The sequence below is a fragment of the Trichechus manatus genome, unplaced genomic scaffold (assembly GCF_000243295.1).
Source record: "Trichechus manatus latirostris isolate Lorelei unplaced genomic scaffold, TriManLat1.0 scaffold00194, whole genome shotgun sequence".
Classification (NCBI taxonomy): domain Eukaryota; kingdom Metazoa; phylum Chordata; class Mammalia; order Sirenia; family Trichechidae; genus Trichechus; species Trichechus manatus.
This window is the reverse complement of record NW_004444130.1, coordinates 3186358-3210533: the sequence shown is the minus strand read 5'-3', so window position 1 is coordinate 3210533 and position 24176 is coordinate 3186358. Positions and strand designations below refer to the sequence as shown.

The 24176-nt window shown below is 50.1% G+C and overlaps 3 protein-coding genes across 12 annotated transcripts in view; 1 reads left to right on the top strand and 2 right to left on the bottom strand.

Annotated features, from left to right (window-relative positions):
- Nucleotides 1-567: 567 nt before the first annotated feature.
- Nucleotides 568-10035, bottom strand: ZFP1 (ZFP1 zinc finger protein). 8 transcript variants are annotated; one of them, XM_023741908.1, is made up of 5 exons: nt 9711-10035; nt 9028-9061; nt 6015-6073; nt 4945-5040; nt 568-3041 (listed from the first exon to the last, which is right to left on the bottom strand). In XM_023741908.1, the coding sequence occupies exons 1-5, from the start codon at nt 9910-9912 to the stop codon at nt 1960-1962; spliced, it is 1473 nt and encodes a 490-aa protein (XP_023597676.1). In that variant the 5' UTR covers nt 9913-10035; the 3' UTR covers nt 568-1959. The 8 variants fall into 8 exon arrangements, with proteins under 8 accessions (XP_023597676.1, XP_023597681.1, XP_023597682.1 ...); XM_023741913.1 differs by having other exon boundaries at nt 4945-5071; nt 9711-9771; XM_023741914.1 differs by having other exon boundaries at nt 4945-5071; nt 9657-9745.
- Nucleotides 10036-11023: 988 nt separating this feature from the next.
- LDHD (lactate dehydrogenase D) lies at nt 11024-15156 on the top strand. Of its 2 annotated transcripts, none has more exons than XM_004387819.2 (11): nt 11024-11095; nt 11859-11971; nt 12200-12341; nt 12451-12592; nt 12721-12880; nt 13346-13545; nt 13637-13765; nt 13838-13965; nt 14584-14674; nt 14781-14892; nt 14967-15156. In XM_004387819.2, the coding sequence occupies exons 1-11, from the start codon at nt 11024-11026 to the stop codon at nt 15130-15132; spliced, it is 1455 nt and encodes a 484-aa protein (XP_004387876.1). In that variant the 3' UTR covers nt 15133-15156. The 2 variants fall into 2 exon arrangements, with proteins under 2 accessions (XP_004387876.1, XP_004387875.1); XM_004387818.2 differs by having other exon boundaries at nt 13271-13545.
- A 4709-nt stretch (nt 15157-19865) lies between these two features.
- The window catches only part of ZNRF1 (zinc and ring finger 1), a 108118-nt gene continuing 103807 nt past the window's right edge, over nt 19866-24176 (bottom strand). Inside the window, exons 3-5 of one of the 2 annotated variants that reach the window (XM_004387816.3) lie at nt 23063-23168; nt 21315-21406; nt 19866-20147 (exon numbers count right to left, since the gene is read on the bottom strand). In XM_004387816.3, the coding sequence (XP_004387873.1) occupies nt 21349-21406; nt 23063-23168 (164 nt within the window). In that variant the 3' untranslated portion in view covers nt 19866-20147; nt 21315-21348. Of the gene's footprint in view, nt 20668-21314; nt 21407-23062; nt 23169-24176 lie in introns of both variants that reach the window. The other variant, XM_023741907.1, reaches the window with a different exon arrangement.

Below are 24176 nucleotides of genomic sequence, written 5' to 3'. Positions count from 1 at the left end.
CCCAATAGTGTACCCACTCTAGCTTGCCCACCTCCGTGAGCCTTTTAATCCCTCTCCCACCATCCGCCACAGCCATTCTGGAATTTCTGCCTCACTTAGTGTAGGCCATTGCTTTTTTCCAAGCAACATACACTGATAAACATATAATCTTAGGAACTGGCACTTTCTTTTTTCCTTAGGGATAGATTCCCTGGAGTGAGACTCCTGGGTTGAAGAGTATGTATGTTCTCAATGTTAAAAGACAAAGCTACAATGTTTTCCAAGGAGGCTGTCACAAGCTACATTTCCAAGAGCAGTGTATGAAATTAACCTTTTGCCTTGCTTCCTTGCCTTTAGTAGTTAAGATGACAACTTAGAAAGACAAAAACTTATTAAGCTCTGGATGCTCTCAGAAAGTCACTCACATTCATATACAGTCAAACCACATCAATGACCTTCAAAAATAATAAAAAGAAAGAACAATTATGGCCGCCATTTTTAATTCTAATGCATGATTTGTGATTGATAGGGAAAGACTGGACTTGTGAATTGCAATCAAACCTAAAATGGTGTATCTTTGAGTTACACAAATTTTTTTTTTTTTTTTTTTTTTTACTTTAATCATCAAATACTATATGGAGAGACCACTGGAAAAAAATTTAACTTATAAAGCATTTGCTTTGTAAACTTTTAAAGGGAAGTTACAACTTACACTAAGTCAGGTTGCAAAGGGAAATGTTTTAGGTTGATTATACTGAAACTCAAGGAAGTAGAAATGCCTCTTTTAAACAACAGAATACTGAACAACTTCATTTCTAAAGTGGGAATATAAAAAAGCAACAAAACAGGTATCTCTTGACAGTTACTCAAAATAAATTATTCTTTCTCAAGTCTCTGAAATGTAGCTAACATTTGTGAGCTATATAAGCATCCTAAAATTTTTGCAAGACAATTCATAAAGTATTAAGAGAAACAAGCCAACACACAAAAATACAGGTGGTTTCTGGGTACACAACAGTTTGGTAACACTCGTGTTTGTATGCAAATACCCCGCTGAAAAATAGCAAGAGCCTGCTAGAGTGGGACGTCCTCTTTACACAGCACGTTTCTATCCTGTGGTGCCTACCGAGTAATGAATATAGCCCACATCTGTTTCCTTTTATGCTCTAGATCTCCTCTTACTTGTCTCATACTTGCATATTTATGTAAATAATTCTTCTAGAAAATCTTCAGCAAACCCAGAAGCAGGTTAAAACTACAACAACATTGTCTTTTGTCTATTGAAGAGGCAGCTCAGTTACAATGGTCACACCAACTCATGTTTGTGAGCAAGCAGCAGGAGAAAAGATATGCTATGTGCTACTGTAAAACTTGTCACATATTTCATCCGGAATGCATCCTCGGTTGTAAAGGTACTGAAAAACACATGTGATGTTTAGTAAGAAAAACCTTGTTTGATGTATCCTAATTATCACATGGAGCCCTAGTGGAACAGTGGTTGAGAGCTCGGTTGCTAACCAGAAGGCTGGCAGTTTGAATCTACCAGCTGCTCCCATAGGACAAGAATTTCAAACTCCCTGTGACTATGTTAAATTCACATGTACAACTCTAAGACATACAATTTGTGTTCTGTGGCATCTCACACATAACCACTACATACTTGGGTACTGTCTGTACATCCTTTATGCTGCTACCTGGAATATTCAATTCATTCAAGCTTTTAAAGAGCTCACTGTACCACAGCTGAGTATGTCTATATACAATTGGACATAATCTGATATGTACTCTTTAGCTGGGTATAATATCTAACTTCCAGTGTAACATTGGTCTTACGGGATCCTATTTTTTTCACACATTTCTGAGTTCACAGACTGTATCTCAGCATGAATTCCCATGTTCCTTCAGTACCTTCATGAGGTTTCTCCAACACTGGAGGCGCTGTTGTGGAAGGGTTCTCCACAGTTCAGCCTGGTTGCAGTCTCAGGGTTTGTCCCCTATATGAACTCTCTGATGGACACTGAGACGGGACTTCCTGCTGAAGGCCTTCCCACATTCAGAACACTCATATGGTTTCTCCCCTGTATGAATTCGCAAATGTAACCTAAGGGTTGACCTCTGGCTGAAAGTTTTGCCACATTCAGTACATTCATAGGGCTTCTCTCCTGTATGAGTTCTCATGTGTATAATGAGCTGTGAGTTCTGGATGAAGGATTTCCCACATTCACTGCACTCATAGCGTTTCTCCCCCGTGTGAATTTTCTGATGTATAATAAGGTTTGACTTCTTGAAGAAGGTTTTTGCACATTCGTTACACTCATAGGGCCGCTCTCCAGTATGAATTCTCTGATGAGTGGTGAGCTCAAACTTCTGGGCGAACGTCTTGCCACAGTCACTGCACTCATAGGGTTTCTTCTCCATATGCGCCCGCTGGTGCACAATAAGGTTTGACTGGTGGGTGAAAGCTTTTCCACATTCAGGACATTCAAAGGGTTTCTCCCCAGTATGGATTCTCTGATGTTTAATGAGGTTTGCCTTGTGGGAGAAGGTTTTCTTACACACATTACACTCATAGGGTTTTTCTCCAGTATGTATTCTCTTATGACTAATGAGGAGTGATTTAAAGGAGAAAGTCTTGTCACAGTAATTACAAATAAAAGGTTGAACCAAATTTTTAATTTTCTGATGCTTAAAAATAGCTTCCTTGTCGCCGAGGGCTTTCCCATTTTTATTATACTCGGAGTATTCCAGGCCAGGGTGGGTTTTCTCCTGCTTCAGATAGAGGAGTGCTTTTCCAAACCCACTGCACGCCTCAGCTTTCTTTCTTGCACAGCTTCCATTGCTATTAAGTATGTTTGCATTACATTTCAATGTTTTTTCATATAAATCGTATTTATAGGGTACTTGTCTTAAAGCAACAAAGTCTGTGCTTACATTAAATGTTTTTTCAAAGAGATTACCTCTTTCCTCCACCGGAGTTTGGCTCTGGAGGATTAGAAATTGCCTCGCCTGCTCATCTGGGTTTCTGTGGTCCCTCTCCATTTGGTCATCAGCCTTCCACACTTCTAGGAAAGAGCACAATGAAATACACTTTGTCAGTCCTTTCTCACTCTGAAACGGAATGGGGAGTCTCCATGAGTGTTCTACTACAGGGCTGACTCTCTAGTTTAGGACCCAGTCTCCCAGCATTAAAAAATCCCCAATGCAAGTTCTCCTTGTCTCTCAAGCTTTGAAAGAAAAAGATAAAATTCTGTGGCAAAGAAGTGAAAACTGACAATGGACACAAGTACCATCGCCAAATGACAAAACAAACTTAAAAAGCAGGTGAGAAGGTGAAATGAAAACAAAAGGCAGCAACAGGGCACAAATGATATGTAAGCTGGGAACTGCAGGGATGAAGGAGAGTCATTTGTCTTCAAAGACAACTCACAGTGAGCAAAGGGACCAATAAAATAAGGAGACAAAGATGTTAATGGACACCTGTGCAGATCTGAGTTTAGCAACCAACACCTGACCCTACATTACAGCAGCCTCCATGCTTCTAGGTTCTTTCCCCATCTTTCTATTCTGTTCACTTACACCAATGTAACTTCCTTTAAAAGCAGCATTTCTCACAGGTTTGCAGACAATCCTATCAAAGGTCTCTAAAGACAGACCCTTTTGCAAATGGATGGCAAGATCCAGGAACTCTCATATTCTGTATGGAATACTAAATAAATCCAGTGGTAAGCCATGCGTGCAACAGGACCACCCACTGCTGCTGCTGGTTTATTGCTTTTCTCTATTGAAATTGTCAGACAGTGAATGTGTTTTCACCACCACATCCTATCTTTCTTCTTTTAATAGGTTTAAACTTGTCCCCAGACCAGTTCTGCCTCTGCTTTTATATCTGGTTTTATTTGAAGGGGTCTTAAGGATCAAATTACTCAGCCTTGACCTAGGCCTTTAATAGCCTTTGTTTTCATTATATGTATTACTGGCTATTCCTGACTATTCCTGCTGCCATCTGTGTCCCGGACAACAATGTCACTCTTGTACTGAAAAAGCTGTATCTTCCTTGAGGCCACTACACCAATTACCATGAGGTAAAATATAAAAGTTACCATTCTACCAAACTGAGAATACTAAACAAAGAGCAGCTAATCACAACACAAAGGTTTAAGACATATTAGCCAAGTATCAGATTTAGGACCCAACTACAGAAGTTAAGCAGGGAGAGAGTGACATGTGATTCATAAATCTGAGGAATAAAGGTCATTGCCCTTAGCCATCCCTAAAGGTTTAGAAATTTGAAAAAGATTCCTGAAAAATATTTCAAAGGTACCAAGCCATTCAAAATCCCTGGGATATTATTTCCACTGGCTTCTCTCTATCTGATTCTCCTTCCCACCTTCAATCTCTTCCCTGGAAATCTCTGGATTCGTGATTCTACCTCTGCTATACACAGTTCTTCTCACTGCTTCAACTTTAAAATTACACCTCTTTAAAAGAGAACTTGCACGGCTTCGAACTGGTTCCTTCCAGTTTGAACCCCTGCTGAGAATTTGCATTTCCACCCCAGAGACACTGAATCAGAATCTACATTTTAACAAGATTCCCAGGTGATTCTCACATATAATATGTTTTGAGAACCACTGCTCTACTAGTGGTTCTCAGAACTGGACCCTAGCCAGCAGCATTAGCACTGTCTGGGAACTTGTTAGAAACGCAAATTCTCAGCAGGGATTCAAAGGAACTGGTTTGAAGCCCAGAGAACTTGCCAGAGGCTTAACTCCTAACTGCTTGGACTTCAGAGACCCTGAAAATAAAGAAACAGAAATTCAGGGGTAGCACTATCTCTTAGCTTTAACACCTGAAGCTCAAGGCCAAAACCATTTAGTAATTCAAGAGCCTGTAATATTTGGTCACTGAGAAAGGACATGAATGCTATTAGGGAAACATTGCGCTATACCTGAAAGCCATCCTTACCCACTGAAAGTAAGTTGCTATAATTCTCCAGCATCACATCCATGTACAGGATCCTCTGTGAGGGGTCCAGTTGCTCCCATTCCTCCTGGGTAAAGTCTACAGTCACATCCGTGAATGAAACCGATCCCTGAAATGGTATATTGCTATTCTGAAATGATCAGCATTTGGTGATGTGGAAAGTATGTATGGAAACATATTCTTACAATGTTGTTGTAAGAGTCATTTACCACAAAAATTTACATAAGACGCCAACTCTACATTTTGTTTATTATGTCCTGTCATGTCTCCAAAATCCACTTTCAGAAGTAGTTAAAACATTTACTCAGATTCTTCTATATCGCTGGAGTTGTCTTATCTGATGGGGACCTAAGATTAATAAACCACTGTTTCTGCTCTCAAGATGTGTATAGCGAGACAAGCACATAACGTACACTTGTAATAAGATGTTACTAGTGCACTAACAAAGCTCACATAGATTAAAGTATAATCACAAAAGGAGTACTAACAAGTTAGGCATTATTTTCATGTTATCAAATTAGGCAATTTTAAGAGCTGATTAAAGCTTTGAATATTTAAAGACAGAAGATGGACTTCCAGTTTTAAACCAAAATATTGGACACAATTAAAAATCTTCCCACTACATCCAAACCATACAAATGAAAGAAAAGATATTTTTTAAATATATGGATGGGTTTATTAGCAGATTAGACACAGCTGAAGAGATGAATAGTGAAGTAGAACATAGGTCAGTAAGAAATATTCAGACATGTACAGAAAGACAAAAAGACAGAAAGGCTAAGAGACACATGGGACAAGCTAAAAAGGTCTAATATACTTGTAATATGATGGCCCATAAAATTTATTCATACTTAATGCTAAAGAACCAAGTAATTGGTATTCATAATCCATATAAGGCACATAATTAACATGGTTGGCTTTTTTGCTACTGGTACTTCCCAATGTTTTCCTTGAGTTTTACTCATTTATGCTGTTCTATTTCATTATCTGGATCCTTAAAAATTTCCTCAAATGCACTGAAAGCCAAAATGGGGAATAAAAAAACAACTCACCTGGGATTTGTTCATTTTCTACAGCTTTTGGGTAAATGCAGAGAACGATGAAGGCAGAACTGGAACAGAGAAAAAAGTAAGGCACTGTTATTAAACATCTGATCTGGAGAAGGATGTAGAGCATAATTCTAACCCACAAAAAAAAAGACCAGATTTACTGGCCTAAAGGAGACTGGAGAAACCTCGAGAGTATGGCCCCCAGACACCCTTTTAGCTCAGTGGTGAAGTTACCTCTGAGGTTCACTGTTCAGCCTGGGAGTGGACAGCCCCGTAAAACCAAATGAGACTAACGAGGTACAGGAGTCCAGTGACAAGGGCCAGAAGGCAGAAGGGGACAAGGAAGCTGGTGATAGGGAACCCAAGGTTGAGTAAGGGTATTGTTGATGTGTTGTGAGATTGTTAACCATTGTCATAGGGCAACATTTGTAGTAACTGTTAAATGAGAAACTATTTTGTCCTGTAAGCCTTCATCTTAAGTGAGAGTAACAGCACAATTAGAGAGCATAGTCAATGTCACTGAACTGTGCATGTAGAAATTTTTGAAATGGTGTATCTTTGGCTATGTGTATTTTCACCAAAAAAAAAGGTTGAGAAGTTAATATGTTGTGGGGTTGTTAACCAATGTCATAAAACAACATGTGTACTTCTGTTTCATGAGAAACTATTTGTTCTGTAAGCCTTCACCTGAAGTACAATTAAAAAAAAAAAAAAAAAAGATCTGATCTGCCTCAGAATGCCTAGAATTAACAACAACAACAAATAAAACCCAAACCATTGCCGTCAAGTTGATTTTGACTCATAGTGACCCTAGAGGACAGAGCAAAACTGCCCCACAGGGTTTCCAAGGCTGTAATCTTTATGGAAGCAGACCTGGAGACGGTTGACTAGGTCCTGCCCTCAGTTACCTTCTCTTCCAACGGGGCGGTGTCTGCATTAACCTGACTCACATGGACCGGATCGTGGAGCTGAATCCCGAAGACTTCTCAGTGGTGGTGGAGCCTGGCGTCACCCGCAAAGCTCTCAACACCCACCTGTGGGACAGCGGCCTTTGGTTCCCTGTGGGTAGGCCTGGAACTCCCGGACCTTTCCCAGGGCCTTGGGGGCTCCCTGGTAGCAGGATTGTTTCTGGGGTTGGGGGAAAGGGGCTGTACAGAACAGCTGGTGGGTTCGAACCACTGACCTTTCAGTTAGCAGCCAAGCACTTAACCTCTGTGCCACCAGAGCTCCTTTGCCTAGGATTGCCTGTTTAGAAATCCCTACAAACCACCTGGGAAAATACCACCTCATGGAATAGTCCCTTTGCCTCTTCAGAAGGGACAGAAAGAATCACAATGTGGCAGCATCCACCTGTGGACCTGAGACTCTGATAGGGCCATGAGGAGTCTGATAAGCAACTTAGAATTTCTAAGACGGTGGTTAACAAGAAGGTAAAGCAAAACAAAAACAAAACATAAAAATAATAACAACAATTAATTTAAAGGTTATAAAAAGCAAAGTGGAACTAAAAGAATTGGAAAGCAAAACATGACTTGAGGGAGAAGGTTACAGTTAAATCATTGTGGGCTCCTTGAACTGGAGATATTAATTTAAGTCATGTGGCACAAATGGTGAAGCACTCAGCTACTAACCAAAAGGTTGGTGGTTTGAATCCACCCAGAGGTGCCTCAGAAGAAAGATCTGGAGATCTACTTCAGAAAGATCACAGCCATTGAAAACCCTATGGAGTGTAGATCTACTCTGAAACACATAAGGTCACTGTGAGTTGGAATCACCCCAATGGCAACTGGTTATTGGACGTATGTTAATAACTATTAGAAGAATAAAAGTGAATACTTTCTAGAAGGAGAAAAAGAGGAAAGATAAATAAAACTAACAGTTAAAAAGAAAAGGAGAAAAGAAGGAAAAGCAAAGTAAATAGTAAAGTGCCAAATTAGACAGTAGAAATGCACCCAAATATCAGAAATCATAAATGTAAGTAGTCTAAACTAACCAAGCAGAAGACAGATTTTCAGACTGAAGACATTGCTAAGAATACCATATAATGATAAATAAGAAAAAAACAAAAACTTCTATCCCCGGGGGAAGAAGCCCTCGTGGCGCAGTGGTGAAGCGCTCGGCTGCCAACCAAAAGGTCAGCCACTGGGACCCACCAGTAGCTCCATGGCAGAAAGACACGGCAGTCTGCTTCCATAAAGATTACAGCCTTGGAAACTCTACGAGGCAGTTCTACTCTCTCCTACAGGGTTGCTATGAGTCAGAGTCAGAATGGATTCAATGGCAGTGGGTTTGGTGTTTTGGGTTACCCCAGGGGAGGAGCAGGAAACCATTCTGTCCAGTCAGAGGTCTCCTACCACTGGGGGAGGGACATGATGACTGAGAAAACCCCATCCCTGATCCCAGGGATAAGGAGCCTCACCTAAGAGTGATGGTGGACAAGAATAACAGAGTTTATTCCCTTCCTCTCCTTCACCAGGCTAGCAAGCAGTGCGTAACAAACAACAGGTGTCTACTGCTTGGAGAGGGGCAAGAGGATGAAGAAAGAACATCTCTGAGGCACAGGTACACTGGGAAGGCCTAAAGCTGAGGATAGAAGGGAAATGTTGAGTGCCACCGAGTTGAGTTTCAACTCAGAGAGACCCCATGTGACAGAGTATAACTGCCTCATAGGGTTTTCTAGGCTGTAATCTTTACCGGAGCAGATTGCCAGGTCTTTTTCCTAAGGAGCTGCTGGGTGGGTTCAAACCACCAATCTTTCAGTTAGTAGCCGAGCGCTTAACCATTGAACCACCAGGGCTCCTTAGAAGAGAAATAGTGTGTGTGTGGTGGGGGAAAACTTCTGACAAGCCAGCACTCACTTTAAGTACACGGTAATGCTAGAGGAATTTGAAATCAGTTGCACAGTGAAAATAAACCATAGCAACAACAAAAGTCCTGACTAGAATGATTTGATCCTCGACATTAATGTCCTAGAAGAAGAGGAGGCATACCCATTTGAGACATAAATACTATTTACCTCAGCCCCTGCTTCCTATGAATGATGTCCAGACCTATCAAAAGACAAATAAAACGTTTGCCACTCACATAACATAAAGCACCAGCTGGATATGTGACCTTGGGTAAATCATTTTACTTTTCTGAACCTCCGCTTTTTCTGCTGAAAAGGGGATGATAAAACCGAGTCTCACAGGGTAGATGTGAAGATTGGCTAAGATACTTAACTATAAAGACTTGCAAAGAGACTGGGCACTAGGTGTGCACCAGGGAACATGCTGGACTTTCCAGCCTCCACCCCCCAGGCCCAGGGGCGCCCCACGCGTCTCGGAGGATCTGACAGGTGTCCGCCCCGCCCCGGCGGGCCTGGTCCTGAGCGCGCCCGCAGAGCTTCCGGACTCCCTCCCGCGCGGTTGGGGACCCTCGCTGCCTCCCGGAGCCGCTTCCCCTGACAAAGGGAGGAGGGCGAGTCCTCGTAGCCGTCGTCCCCCTCCGCCGTCCCCGCCCCCAAGGGCCCTGCCACGCCGCCCCTGCCGTCCGACTCGGAGAAGAGCGCCGGGCAGTTCTGTACACCGGCCCCAGGGTCACTGCCGCCCGTGAATCGCCGAAGTTTGGGCTCCCACCCCGCGCGGGCACGAGCCAATCCCCTACCCCATCTCCTCGGCCCCCAGGCCCCGCAGAGCTGCCAGGCAGTCCCCCGCGTACCTGGGGGGCACAGCCTCCACTCGCGGCTCAGTGCCAGCCGGGTTACCGCGCAGGGTAGCAAAGACGCGAGGAGACAGGGGTCCCGTCGTCCACTCAAGGCTGTAGTTGGGGGAAGGGCAGCCTCCGGCGCGCTTGCAACACTGCACATGCGCAGACGCAAGGGCCGCGCGCCGTTCCCAGGGTCCTCTGAGGGGTGGTCCATCGAACTTGGGTACTACGTTTCCCATAGGCCTCCGGGGCCGCGCCTTTAGGGACTCTTAATAAAGTCTCCACCTTTGTTCAGAGTGTTGGTGAGAGCCGTCCGTGGTAATCTCTGGGCCAGGACAGTTTGCTTCCGCCAGAGTAGGTTATGAATGACAATCCCCTAACTCATTGGGTCGCAGTGAGTCCGAATATCCTCCAGGGCAGAGAGTTTGGATTTTTGGTTAACTCTCCCTAAATACAAAACCGTGGCATTTACAGATAAATAAAAACGAAGATTGTAAACCATCCAGAAACCTACTAAAGGAAATTCTAAAGCAAATACATCAGCCACTGTATTTTGGGGTCCTGCGTTAACAAATGTGGAAGTTAAGAACATATTGAAGTTAAAAAGTCTGGAATCTTTCTAAGTATTTAGAGGAGAAAACTCTGCTAGAAATGGTTTCGTCTCAGTAAATTGAAGGAATATTCTGAGATAGAGAGTACGTTCTTTGACAGGGGAGTAAAACCAGGCACTAAACAACCGTAACTCACTGAGGTAGGCAGTGTCCTGTGGTTAGAAGTATGTATTCCTTCAAACTCGACTAGAGTCTGCCTGCTCCTGCTTAACCTAGATGTCCAAGCCAATGCTGTGAAGGAGAAAAAGAAATGAGGAGTAAAGATTGGGAGGCATGAAATAAGACTATCATTATATGTATATGATATAATTAGCCATCTAGGAAAAAAAAAAACAGTAGGATCAACAAAATATTAGAATTAAATTCTAGAATTCAGTAAGGTTGTCAGATGCAAGATCAACCTACAATTCAAATCATTTCGGAGCCAGCAGGACCTTCGAGAAGATGACAGGGAGTTTGTGTTTGTTAGAAGTGCCCGGGGAAGCCGTTGGAGAGTTTTAAGCCAGAGAGTGGCCGCCGTCCCTCAGTTTCCCCATGTGCCAGGTAAGCCTCACCTTTTTAGAGCTACTGACCCTGGCCCCCCGCAGACGGGCCTGACTCAACAAGGCCTGCCGGGGACCACCTTAAGCGGCGCCACCTTAAGTCGGCCTCACCATCCTGGGGAGCTGCTGCCCGCCCGCCCCCCGCCCACACCACTCAGGGCGCTGCCCAGCCATGGCCTCTCTCCTCCGGGCAACGACCTGGGGCCTGTGCCCCTGGAGGGGCTACTGCTCCAAGGGGACGCAGGTAGGCCTGGAGGGTGGTGGGCCTGGTCCCAGTTCCCACCAGGCCTGGGACGCACCTGCTCCACGTGACCTTGGGCAAAGGACCTTTGGGCTCCTCTGTGGCAAACGTGGGCATTGACTGACATGGTCCGAGGCCCTATTGCTGCCGGAGCGGGGCTGGGAGGGATGTCAGATCGAAGGTTTGTGGGCTCCAGCGCCCCTATCTGGGGCCCCGGGATATAGCCATACGTGTTTTGAAAGGATGCTAGTGAGGCAATTTGCAAGATGGGAAGAAATCCCTAGAAGGGCTCTGAGAACCCCACAGCCGCCCACCTAGGCAGACCTTTTCCTTCCAGTCACTCATTTATTCATCTCCTTCTGCATCTCCTATGTGCCTGGGGCTGTCCTTGGCTCGCACGTGAAGAAGAACAGAAATGAGTAACTTTTTGATTCACTAAGGCAGGGCTGGCTATTTTAAGGGACCCCTGCTGACATCTTTTCTGTAGAGTTTCTGTTTTTATTTTTGGGGGTGGTGGTGGGTTTTCTGAAGTGAAACATTGGCCCCGTGGGTCTGTTTGGAAAGGGTGTGTTCCTATACAGTGGGATTGTCTAAAGTTGGAAAAAGCCTGGCTGGGCTGTTAGGATGGGGTGGGAGGGGGGAGGCCAGAGGTGCCCAGAGGTGCTGGCAGCCCCCTCAGCCCCCATCCTCCCAGCTTGCTGCAGGGGTAGGGCTGTGGCTCAGTCGCATCTGTCGGGTGACCCTGGCAATGTGTTTCTCCCCACAGGGTGCACTCAGCGAGGGCTTTGTGGCAGCCCTGAAGGCAGTGGTGGGGCCCCCTCAAGTGTCTATGGCTGCTGCCGTCCGAGAGCAGCATGGGCAGGACGAGTCCATGCACAGGTCGGGGGTTTGTGAGGGTGGGAGTGAAGAGTAAGGATCCTGGTTTGTCATCTTTCCCTGCCCACCTGTTTTGGAGTACCCTGTCTTCTTCTCTGTACTTCTCCAGAAAGATATTCTCTGCCCTCACCTACTATGTAGCCTCAGGGCCTGCAACACCTCCAGGCTCCTTGACAAGAGAGCGTGCCCAGAGGATGCCACGCCCCCTGAATTGCTGGCCTCTGGTTCTAGGTGCCAGCCTCCAGACGCTGTGGTCTGGCCCCAGAATGTGGACCAGGTCTGCCGGCTGGCAGCTCTGTGCTACTGCCAGGGTGTGCCCATCATCCCCTTTGGCACCGGGACAGGGCTTGAGGGTGGAGTCTGTGCTGTGCAGGTACGGTGGGGTCCCCCTGGCCTCATCACATTTGTCACTGCCCTGTGCGAGGTGCAGACCTGGAGACGGTTGACTAGGTCCTACTCTCAGTTACCTTCCCTTCCACCAGGGCGGTGTCTGCATTAACCTGACCCACATGGACCGGATCGTGGAGTTGAATCCCGAAGACTTCTCAGTGGTGGTGGAGCCTGGCGTCACCCGCAAAGCTCTCAACACCCACCTGTGGGACAGCGGCCTTTGGTTCCCTGTGGGTAGGCCTGGAACTCCCGGACCTTTCCCAGGGCCTTGGGGGCTCCCTGGTAGCAGGATTGTTTCTGGGGTTGGGGGAAAGGGGCTCCCACCCACCCAGGCTGCCCTTTGCCCACACTCTGCCCTCCAGACCCAGGTGCAGATGCCTCACTCTGTGGCATGGCAGCGACCGGGGCCTCGGGCACCAATGCTGTGCGCTATGGCACCATGCGGGAAAACGTTCTGAACCTGGAGGTGGTGCTGCCCGACGGGCGGCTGCTGCACACTGCGGGCCCGGGCCGTCATTTCCGGTGAGTGCTCCCACCACAGCCTTGCGGCTTGGAGCAGTGATGGAAGCTTCCAGCAGACACAGGGCTCTCTGTGAAATGTACCTCCTGCATGGCCTCCTACCTGGGCCTGGGGGATGTGAAATGCTGTCGCGACGGCAAACGTTGATGGTGCTAGGTTGTGTTCATCATGAGAACAGACGTGGACCTTGCATGTGCCAGTGCCCTGGCTGCCTTGGTAACAATCTGGGCCCAAGAGGGTGGGCCAGCCCAGACCTTGGACTCAGTTCTCTACCTGGCAGGGCCCTGGGGGACAGTGCCTTGGGTTCCAACTCCAGCTTCAGGGCCCTGTGACTACGGGCCTGGTCTTGCCCCACTCTGAGCTCCGGGACTCTGAGCCCCATGGTTCCCCAGCCCCAGGCCTTGGGCCAGACGTCCATCAGCACGTGGCCTGGGCACTCACCTGCCTTATGTGTCTCCGGGGTCCAGGAAGAGCGCAGCTGGCTACAACCTTACGGGGCTCTTTGTGGGCTCTGAGGGAACACTGGGACTCATCACAGCCACCACCCTGCGCCTGCACCCTGCCCCTGAGGCCACGGTGGCCGCCACCTGTGCTTTCCCCAGTGTCCAGGCTGCTGTGGACAGCACCGTGCACATCCTTCAGGCTGCAGTGCCTGTGGCCCGCATTGGTGAGGCAGGGGATGCGCCATCCATGTGGGCTCCCTTAGAGGCCCCTTTGAAGGCCAGGCCTCAGCTCCCCTGCCCTCTACCTGGTCCCAGAGTTCCTGGATGATGTCATGATGGATGCCTGCAACAGGCACAACAAGCTGAACTACTCAGTGGCACCCACGCTCTTCCTGGAGTTCCACGGCTCCGAGCAGGCCCTGGCAGAGCAGCTGCGGCGAGCAGGTGTGTGGGGCTGCCATGGGCAGTGGACTGCCCCTGTGTAGGGCCCACTGTCAACCTCCTCCCAACCCACAGAGGAGATCACCCAGCACAACGGGGCTTTCCACTTCTTCTGGGCCAAGGAGGCTGAGGAGCGCAGCCGGCTCTGGACAGTGCGGCACAATGCCTGGTACGCGGTCCTGGCCCTGCGGCCGGGCTGCAAGGTGAGCTGGGACTTGGAGGGGTGGATCCTGCAGCTCAGTCCAGGGGCCCTTTCCTACTGTTCAGAGCAGCAGACTGAGGCCCACAAGGGTAGGGGCTGGCTGAGCCTGGCCTAGAACCCAGGGCTGCAGACTGCCCCCTGCAGCTGTTTCTCAGATGCTGTTTAGAGGCCCTGGGACAGGGATGGAGGAGCGATCCTGAGGGAGGGGAGGTAAGGGAGCAGGCACCCACAGTGCGGTGTGTAGAGGTTGTAAATAGGGAAAGCTTCCTGAAGGAAACACAAGCTTGAAATACGAGCAGGTGTTAGCCAAACCCAATGGTCCGCCAGGGCTCCAGCTAGAGGGAATGGCCTGTTCAAGGGCTGAATAGTGTGGGGTGCGGAGGGGCCTGCAAGTAGCTGAGGGTAGGGAGCAGAGTTGTGAAAGCCTCCATTGGCAGGGCCTGGAGAACACACCCGGGGGGAAACTGAGGTCTAGAGAGGAGCAGGGATGTTTTCTTGTATGAGGTTAAGAGCTGAAGCCATCTTCCCAGACCTGCTCTTGGCCTTGACCCGTGACCCCCATATCTCAGGGCAGGCAGGGAGGAGGGGAAGAACCTCATGGCCTTGTCCCCTGACCCAGGGCTATTCCACTGACGTATGTGTGCCCATCTCCCGGCTGCCAGAGATCCTGGTGCAGACCAAGGAGGACCTGAAGGCCTCGGGACTCACAGGTTCTGCCTGCTTGCTGTCGGGGCGTGTTGGGTGGGAGGTGCCAGGGCTCACAAGTGCCTGGGCAGGGTGGGCTGGAGGTGGCAGCTCTGTCTTCTGGGCCTGCAGGAGCCATTGTTGGGCATGTGGGTGATGGCAACTTCCACTGTATCCTGCTGGTGGACCCAGAGGACCCTGAGGAGCTCCATAGGGTCGAGGCCTTTGCACAACAGCTGGGCAGGTAGGAGCAGAGCCGGGGTGCTGAGGGATGTGGGGAGAGGGCCTTGCTGAGGATCTTTCTCCACTGTTCTCCAGGCAGGCACTGGCACTCCACGGGACATGCACTGGGGAACATGGCATTGGGCTGGGCAAGCGGCAGCTGCTGCAGGAGGAGGTGGGTGCCGTGGGTGTGGAGACCATGCGGCAGCTCAAGGCCATGCTGGACCCTCGAGGCCTCATGAACCCAGGCAAGGTGCTGTGAGAGGCTGTAAGCACTCAGCCCACCAGCCCCCAGACCACGGAGCCTCCTCTGTCCCAGAACCTTCCTTCATCCTCAGAGCAGCCCTCTGCCTGTGCACAGGGCCTGCAGGGGGTGGGCAGCAGCTGGTGCCTCTTTGCCAGCCAGCCAGCCTTCTGTATTTGGGCCCAGGTTGGTGGGGGGAGCCTGTGTCCCTGGCTCCTCCCTGGCCTTACTGTTCTGTGGTGGGGGGTGTGGGGGGAGGGGGACTTTTGTCTAGTAAATGACTCAGGGTCATCCCTGAGAAGCTGCCTCTCTGCTCCTGCACATCCTGCCTTGGCTGGGGAAGATGGGATGGGTCCACCTCCAGGCCTAAGATGACTCCCCTCTGACTGGGCCTCCCCACTGCTGGGGTCCAAGGACAGCCAAGGGGACCCAGCAACCTGAGCCCTACACCTGCCGACAGGAACACTTTCCTGGTGTGGGAAGGAACCCCTCTTCCCACATAGATAGCTGTTCTTCAGTTGAATCTAAATCTAAATACACCTGAACCCCATTTGCAGCTGTTGGGAGACTAGCAGGCAGCACCTGTGTACTGCCCTTCCATACCTGCCCTCCCCACCTCCTCCAGGTTGTCTTTCTTTTGGCGGTGGTGCCCTTGTTCCAGGCCTGTCCCTGCCTTGTTGCAGCCTGTGGTGGGGGAGTACCCAGGCCACAGAGGGAAGGTCACTTTAGGGACCTGGGTCCCTGTCCCAAGTACGTCGCCTGTGAGGACCTCAGGGCCTGAGAACTTGCCCATGGCAGACATTACTTACTGGGACAGACTCCTCCACCAAGCCTTAACCCAGCCTTAGAACATTCTGAACATGTTCTCCAAGCAGCTGCTGCCCATCATTAGATATGGAAGTGAAATTATTCTTCCTGTAGCACGCCTCTCCAGGGAGTAGTACCTCGTACTACCAGCTTTTTTGCTCTCAAAGTCAGTCAGGGCTTGTTCCCCTTGGCCTGCTGGTCTGGGGATTCCCCTCTGTCCTCAGTTGTTCCCTCATCTGGGGTAGTTGGCAGTTGTTCCCCCAAAGCCCGCGAGAGGGCACCCGTCACCACAAAAGCAAGGACACACAGCTTCTATTCTACTCTTGGCAGCTGCTGCCCAGGACTCACCCTATCCAGGGCCTGTGGCTCTCAGCTCTGGGCCCCATCCTAGCTCCTCCACATCCCAGGGTCAGAGAGAGCCCTGGTGCCCTGGAAGCCAACCTCTAAACTTTCACGCCCCCTGCAGTGCCCTTCCATCTCCCTTGACCTCTGGGCCTTTGCTCCCTCCACCTCACCGCCACACTCCCAATCCATTTTTTGGCTCCTGCCTCTGAGCTCCTTTTCCTGCCTCAACCCCCCACCCCCCACGCCCCTCCTCTCCTACCCTGTCAGCCTGGCCTTCCCTGACCCTGGGCAGAGGCCATCTCTCTCCTGTCTAGGCTGTGGTTCCTCAGTCCAAGCCCAGACCTTGGGACCCTCCTCTAATACTGGGCCTGCCCAGGGAGTGCTAGGACAGAGACAGCAGTGACACTGGCCTAAGCTTTGAGGGCCCTGTGACTTTCTGTCCATGGCTGCCCTGGATGGGAACAGTGGCTGTGCCAAAGGCTAGTGTGGAGGTGAGTCCCATCAGCCTTCTCCCCAAACCACCCAAACAACGTGCACTCTGCCACCGCCACCCCTTACCAGACACGGCTTTCTAGCCCCTGCCCTTCAAACTGCCTAACATTCTGGAAGCCCAGCCATAGGGGAACTCTTCCCTGCTGGGCAGTCAGCCTCGAGGGCAGGGCTCTTCTCAGATGCATCCTTCAATGTCAGCAACAAGTAGGTGCTCAGCAAATAGCCATTTCCCCAAAATTTTTTACGAAGAAAAATTTCAAACATACAGAAAAATGGAAAGAATAGTATATTGTTCACCAAAATACCAGCCACTGAAGATTCCACAGTGAACATTTTTGCCTTATTTGCTGTGTGTGTGGATTTTTTGGGGAACCATTTGGAATTAAGTTACACATTTTATGACATCATTCACCTATATATGCGAGCATCTATCTCCTAAACATAAGAACATTCTCCTACAAAACCTTAATGTTGTTGTGTATTGTCAAGTTGATTCCAACACACAGAGACCCTATAGGACAGAGTAGAACTGCCCCATAGAGTTTCCTAGGCTGTAACTTAACCTTTACGAGAACAAATTGCCAGGTCTTTTCTCCTGCAGAGTGGCTAGTGGATTTGAACTGCTGACCTTTCAGTTAGCAGTCAAGTGCTTAACCATTGTGCCACCAGGGCTCCTACAAAGCCTTAATACCTGTCCTTAATTAAATGGGTATTAGAGGGATGGCCTTGGTGAGGTGTCCAGGAACCCCCCAGAAGCATGCTGGGCCTGTAGCAGAGGGAGTGGGCAGAACCCACCTCCCAGCTGCACTCCATCCTCCCCTCCCAGAAGGCAGAGCAGGAGAAACAGGATTCCAGACAGCTGTCTGGATGGAGGGTAACAAATTCCAGCTCTGCCTGGGCAGCACAGGCACCCCCCAGTCCTTCTTCCCCAACCCCAAGAACTGGCAATCTAGGTCTGGATGCAGAGGCCAGGGCAGCCAGCAGAGGGCGGCAGTGTGCCAGGTGGGAGTGGATGGCATTGGGGTGGGGGTGGGGATAAGCACCAGCCCCAGGAGCTTGGACTAGCACCCAGCGTGGGCCCTACCCAGCTCAGGGCCACTCAGCTCACCCATAGTGATGCCATGGCAGCTGGGCCTAAGGTGTCGCTGGGGGCACATAACCATGGTCCACAGGCCTAGGGATCAGTCAAGGAGATTTGTAGGGCTGGGCCCTGCCCCACCAGCTTTGCTGCTGGAATTAAATATAGAACAGGGAGACACAGTTGCCAGGCAGAAGCAGGAGGTGCTGTGAATAGAATGGTGCCCTTTGTGGTGACAAAGCCTGCTGTGCATGTGCCAGGTGCCTCAGGGCCAGTTCTCTGACCCTCACAGCGACCTCCGAGCTGTGGGGGGTTTTGGCCCCATTTTACACACGAGATCTTCATGGAGAAGTAGAGAAGCCTGAACTTGCTGCTGCCTCTCTTAGTGGCATTGGCCCCCCGTCTTCACCCTCGGCCGGTCTGACGCTAAGGCCTAAGCTCCTCACCACCAACTCTCCTTAAGCATTTCTCCACTGTGTCCTGCCAAGTGTGCCTGGGCACGCATTTCTCAGTTGGTCTGCAATGCCATTGCACACAGTAGGCGCTCCACGATGGGAGATACCTGCAGAGCCAGGCACCTGCTGCCCAGAGGGGACACTCCTGTTGCACTTCATGCAAGAGCAGAAAGGAAGGGCAAGTCTGAGGAGGATGAGAGGCAGAGCAGAGGCACGGAGTCATCTCCCTCCAGAGTGTCCCTTAGCCTGGCCCTGCAGGAGCCTCTGGAATGCTGTTCTGGCAGTCTGCCTGGCACAGAGACAGAGGCCTGGCCGGCACTGCTGTTCCCTGCCCTCCGCTGCCTGCCCAGCCCAGTTTGCCAACTTCTGTAAGCCCTGAGTAGCTGGTTCTGGTTCAAAGGCTCTGAACTGGCTCAGTCCCAAACTAGGGCCTCTTTCTGGGCCTCAGTGAAGCATGCCCATGAGTCAGCACCAAGACACTGCACTGAGCAACAGGCTGAGCAGAGGCTGCAGGGGTGGGGGTGGGGGAACGACACCTGGCAGGTAAGAACACACATCCCTGCAACCTCCACTGACTGCAAGATCTTTGCCCCTGCAGATCTTTCCAGAAGAGTTCCATCATAACCACTTCACAGATGATGGCATATTGGGCTCAGTGACACTTCAGAGGGTTAGTAACCTTGTAGGACACAGGTCTGGCCCTGCTGAGAACCACTTCACACACCTGTAGCCCCAAGTAGTAGCCTGAAGGAATGCTAAGGAGGTAGGTGAAGGAGTGAGGGAGAGGCCTTCGCCTCGTTTTGTTACTGTACAACAATACGTCATTAAATAAAATCACACGGTGCACCTTTTATTAGACATGATTTTAATACCATATCAAAACACCTTGACTAATGAAGAAAGCTTTTTTCCCAAGCTTTAAACATCTTTTTTTTTTTTCACATTTTATAAGTTTTTTCATATTTTAATATATAAATACAGAAACCTATCTTGCATGGGCTGATGCCACGTGTGAACGTCAATGGCTAAAATGTTCTCAAACAGAGTGCCTGAAAACGAGTAGGTTGTACATCTTTTTTAAATAAGTCCTTTTTTTTTTTATGTTTTCTGGGGGGGAAAAAATCCACGAGTCTAAGAAAAATGTTCAGGCATTTTTGCAGGACACTTGTGATGGTTAAATCCTCTGAACTGACCCGAACCAGGAGGAAAGTGGGGGGAACAAATGGGAATGGAGGGGAAAGAAGGTCCTCTGTAAGTTGCTTTTCGGCAATAAAGTCAAGATTATCAGGGTCCCAAGGGAAGGAAAAGTGCAAAACTGAGACAGAAAAAATGGAAGGAAAAAAAAAAAAAAAAAGGCAGTGAGGTTGGCGATGGCGAGGGCAGACTGGGGGTCAGGGGGAGGAAGGGACTGTGTGTGTCACGCACACACGCCCTCAGAACTTGGGCGGGAGACCTAGGCCAGGTTCGTTTCTGTCACGGAGTGGGTTACAGTTGGGCAGCAGACAGCAATCTGTAAACATCACGAGGAAAAACACCAGTCGACACTAGACTTTGTTTTTTTTTTATAATTTTTTTTTTTTTTTTGTAAACACTTTAAAGACAGACCCACAACGCCTTTCAAAGGTGAAAAAGAAAATGCCCTTTCCCTCCTGGGATGAGGGGCGAGGGGAAGGGTAGCGGTTGATTCCTTCTTCTCTCAAACTCGCTCTCATCCAATGGGGTGTCCTCTGGGAGAAAGGGAGAGCCATTCTCTGGAATTCAGTGCAGGAGGGGTGCCCTGTCCCCACTGGTGTCCCAAGCTCAGCTCTGCCCCAATGTCCGATGAGCCTCCTCTCAGGAACAGGGCCTGTCTGTCCCTGTGTGGATCATAATAAATAAGTCGTGCTCCGTCTGGCCAGAGGGCCGGCTGCATGCCATCCCACTGGGGCGCAGGCCGGGGCAGGCGTCTGTGGTTCCGGTCTGGGGAGGGCCCCTGAAGCCAAACATCATGCTGGGAATTTGGACTCACACTCCAGCGCCGGGCTCCACTCCCTCTGCCTCACTCTCACCCTTGCTTTTTCTTCTCCCCAGGTCATCAGTGTTTGAGGTGAAGGTACAAAGAGCAAATGTCCCTGATTTGTCTGACATCATCAGTTGTTCTGGGAGTTTACTTGGAATAAATAAAATAAACTTAGCGGGGAACAAAAAAAAAAAAAAAAGGGAGAGAGAGAAAAGAAGCCCCCAAACCTTTGGATATGAGGTCAGGTGGAGTCAGGGTTTTGGCTTTTCTGAGGGGTTTGTATGTTTTCCAGAAAAAAAGGAAATGCCAGCCCAGAACTCTGAAGGGACAGGTAAAATGGGGGCAGGAGAGGATGGCCATCGGTAAAGCAAGGTGCCCTGGGGAAGAAATGAGAGGTCAAACCAGGATAGTTATACAGGGGTAGGTACACTGTGGGGGGACCTGAGCTGGCTGGCTGGCTGATGGAATCAGGACCTGTGCTGTGGTGTGGATGGGGCCGAGTTGGGCCTGGAGGCCTCAGACTCATCTGGAAGCGGGGGTGAGGGAAGTGGCTTCAGTTGGGAAGAACCAGCAGTAAAGACCATGGCCGACAAGCACTCTGCAGTAGACAGTACGCCGTCTCCTAGGCTGTCTCACTGAATGTGGGCAATGTCCATATAGGGACAGGGGGACAGTTAGCCCCTGGCCACCAAAGAGAAAGGGAGATGCCAAAAGATGAGGACTGGCCCCAAGTCAGGCAGCGAGGACAGGGCCGGGTGGGGTGCACCCCCCATTCTCCCGAGAGTCTGCTACCCCTCCAGCCCCTGCACTCCGGGACAGTCCTGGACTTTCTTTGGGAGATTCACCCTGCCTGTCTGGAATACACTGGTCTGTTCACCTAATTCTAACTCGAGCACATTCATCTTCGTAGTGTACACATCTTAGTTTGTATCGTGTCCTTTCCCCCTCTTTCCCAGCCCACACTGCAGGTCGCCTGGGTGACTTGACCTGAGCCTGGGCCCAGACCCCCTCCCGGCAGGCTCACCTTTGAGAGGAGTCAGCGAGCACGCCCGGCAGGGTCAGTCCGCAGGGTGTTCTGGACAAGATCTGTTCACTTCAAACCATGAATCTATGCAACTGAGTGGAAGGGGTGGCAAAGGAGACGATGTTACTTGCTGACCAGACAGCTCTGTGGGGGGGCACTTTCAAAGGGTCGGATTCCTGAGCAGAGGTTTCCTAAATCTTTCCTGAAAGGACCCCAGGAAAAAAACAGCTGTGCCTCTAGACACCCACTTTTGAAGCAGAGAGAAGGCAGAACACCAAAACTGATCTTGGCTCGGCTGGAAGCAGCAGCCAACCTGGTGCAGTTCTAGGTACAGGATTGGGGGTGGGGCTGGGCCCTACGGGAAGGGGAAGGCTGTGGCCTTGAGCAGGACCAAGGCCTTAGTGCACGGAGCCTAGGAGGATGGCAACAGTTCCGAGAGAGAGAGAGATTGGTGCAGGGTGAGCAGGCAGAATGCACAGGGCTATCTCTAACGTTTGAAGGGTGGGGAGGTGGGAGCAAAGATGGCAGAGGGCCATGGCTGCGAGGTCCTGAGAGAGCCCTCTCCTTGGTCAAAGGAGCAGCCCCGAGGCTCCCTCTGAGGGGGTGGCTTCTCAGGAGACACCAAGCTCTACCTGGCTCTGCTGCGGTCGGCAACTGGCCTCTACCCTTCCCTGAGTAGGTGGGGAGGCAAGGCCGGACTTTCCTGGCTTTGTGGCAATGCTAACAGCGAGCCAGGGAGGAGGCTGAAAGGAAGCCTTGGTCTCTAGTGTTTACAGAAAAGCACTGTTGGAATCGAAGAAGGAACAGAGCTTGCCCCAAGACAGCTTTCTGATTCGTAAGCCAACATCTGGGTATTTTCAAAGACAGGAACCAGACAGATTATTTGCATAATTCTCCGCAGGACCAAAGATTTTCTTATTCTCGTTCTGGTTAGTGCCTCCCTGTGGCACTAGAACACTGTGCTGTGACCCAGTCTAAGTCTCCGTCCCTCAGGCCAACCCCAGCCTCCGCTGCACCAGCCCCATCTGTGTGTCGGCTGGATGGTCACCCCGCGGCCTCGAGAGTCAGGGCTTTGGAAAGCCCTATGTGTCATGAGGAAGCTCAGGGAGCCAGAGAGCAGGTGGTGGCCACAGGCAGCACGGTGCATCCCTGTTAGGGGAGAGGTGTCTTCTTTCCAGTTGGAAACCAGAATGGGGCCCAGGCGGGAACACAAGGCCGAGCCTCGGCCCTGCTAATTAATTATAGCAGCCTGCAGTGCTGCAGCCCGATGGTAGCAGCGATTCCTGGCTCCTGTCCACTGGGAGCAGAGGCTGCCCAGGTGCCAGTAGGCATACCCTCCATGCACCTCCCTTGCACTGATTAAGGCCCTCACACCGTGGAGGACAAAGAAAAGGCTCAGGGAGCCAGGTGGAGAATAAATCCCCCAGGTGGGATCCTGGGCACCTCCAACCTGCGGGCTGCACAGCTCTCGCCAGCAGCTGCTGCCATACAGAGCTAACAAACCACAGCCAAACCTCTGGCGCTTCAGCCCTACCTGCGCTTGGGGTGCTCCAACCCTTCTCTAGCCCTTCTGTCAGCACAGTGCACGCCCATCCGCAGGCCTGTGCCTCGATGCCTCTCAGAGCCCGAAGCACGAGGAGAGGTCGTCCCACACCCAAAGGGGAAACATGGCTAGGGCTGAGGGTCTGCCCACCCCCACCCCGCCCCATAAAGGGGCCTCTGGGATGTGGGATGCAGCTGAACAGTACCTTTTGTGATAAATGCACAGGCAGGGCAGCCTGGCTATCGTGTCCCCCTGAAGCAGCTCCTCCAGGCAGATCACGCACTCACCCGTGTCTTTAGTCAGCACATCATCTGCAGGGGGGGGAGGGCAAGAGCAGAGGGTTAGTCACCAGCAGACAGGTAGCACAAAGCTGACACGGGCCCAGGAACCAGCTGGGGCTTCTGGGGTGGCCTGGACTGTGCAAGGCTCTGCGGGGGACACTGAAGCCCAAGACGGGCTTTGTCCTTAAGGCCCTCACTGCAGAGACAAGAAAGGACTAATAACCAAGCGGCTCAAACAACAGAGGATGAAAAAAGCTTGGAAAGGGATAGGCACATAGCAGAGGCAGTGTGAGGTAGTCTCCCTACACGTTATTGTTCCCTATATATACTTTTCCCTTAAATACTTACATATGCCAGAGGTACTGATTTCTGGTTTTGAAAAATATGGTCATGGTGAGAATGGAACATGGCAAGAACAAATGGAAGCAGACTACGGAACACCATGACCATTAGCAGAATCGTGAATAAAAATCCTGAGCAGAATATGGGTTCCCACCACTGCCGAGCCAACAGTCTTTGTTAAATTTCTATGACGTTCTGTGCGCTGGTGACTCTCATTGAATAAGCCATAGCTCAGGATTCAAGGAGCTCATAGTCTACTAGTGGAGGTCGAACAAGAAAACTAAACTGAAGGCACAGTAATTTCTAAGAAAGCCTTACGATAAAGATAGGCCCAGGTATGAGAGATACAGAAGGCACCTAACCTGGGTGGGGGCTGTTCATGGAGGTTTCTGGGAGAAGGTGATGCTGAGGTGAACCTGACGGACAAGATGAAGGGGAAGATGTTCTGGGCAAAAGAAACAGTATGTGTGCATCTGGGAACTCCAAGAAGTTTGCTACGGCAAATGCAAAGAAACACATGCGGCCATGGAAGGGGTGGTGTCTGGGCTTTATCTGGTTAACTGAGGGGTACATTTGGTCTCTGGAAGCTTCTGGGGAATGGACTTGAGGAGGCCACAGACAGGGAACTGCCTTTGGAGGCCAACGCAGCAGTGCAGGAGAGTAGGGGAGGAATGGTGGGTGCTGATAGCCGGGAAG

Coding starts and splice junctions, on each gene's coding strand:
- LDHD (XM_004387818.2), top strand. CDS start 11,024: ATGGCCTCTCTCCTCCGGGCAACGACCTGGGGCCTGTGCCCCTGGAGG. Junction 11,972..12,199: donor CAGGACGAGTCCATGCACAG/GTCGGGGGTTTG, acceptor CTCTGGTTCTAG/GTGCCAGCCTCCAGACGCTG. Junction 12,342..12,450: donor GTGGAGTCTGTGCTGTGCAG/GTACGGTGGGGT, acceptor CCCTTCCACCAG/GGCGGTGTCTGCATTAACCT.
- ZFP1 (XM_023741908.1), bottom strand. CDS start 9,912: ATGGACCACCCCTCAGAGGACCCTGGGAACGGCGCGCGGCCCTTGCGT. Junction 6,074..9,027: donor CATAGGAAGCAGGGGCTGAG/GTAAATAGTATT, acceptor TCTCTGTTCCAG/TTCTGCCTTCATCGTTCTCT. Junction 3,042..4,944: donor TAGCAACTTACTTTCAGTGG/GTAAGGATGGCT, acceptor GCTCTTTCCTAG/AAGTGTGGAAGGCTGATGAC.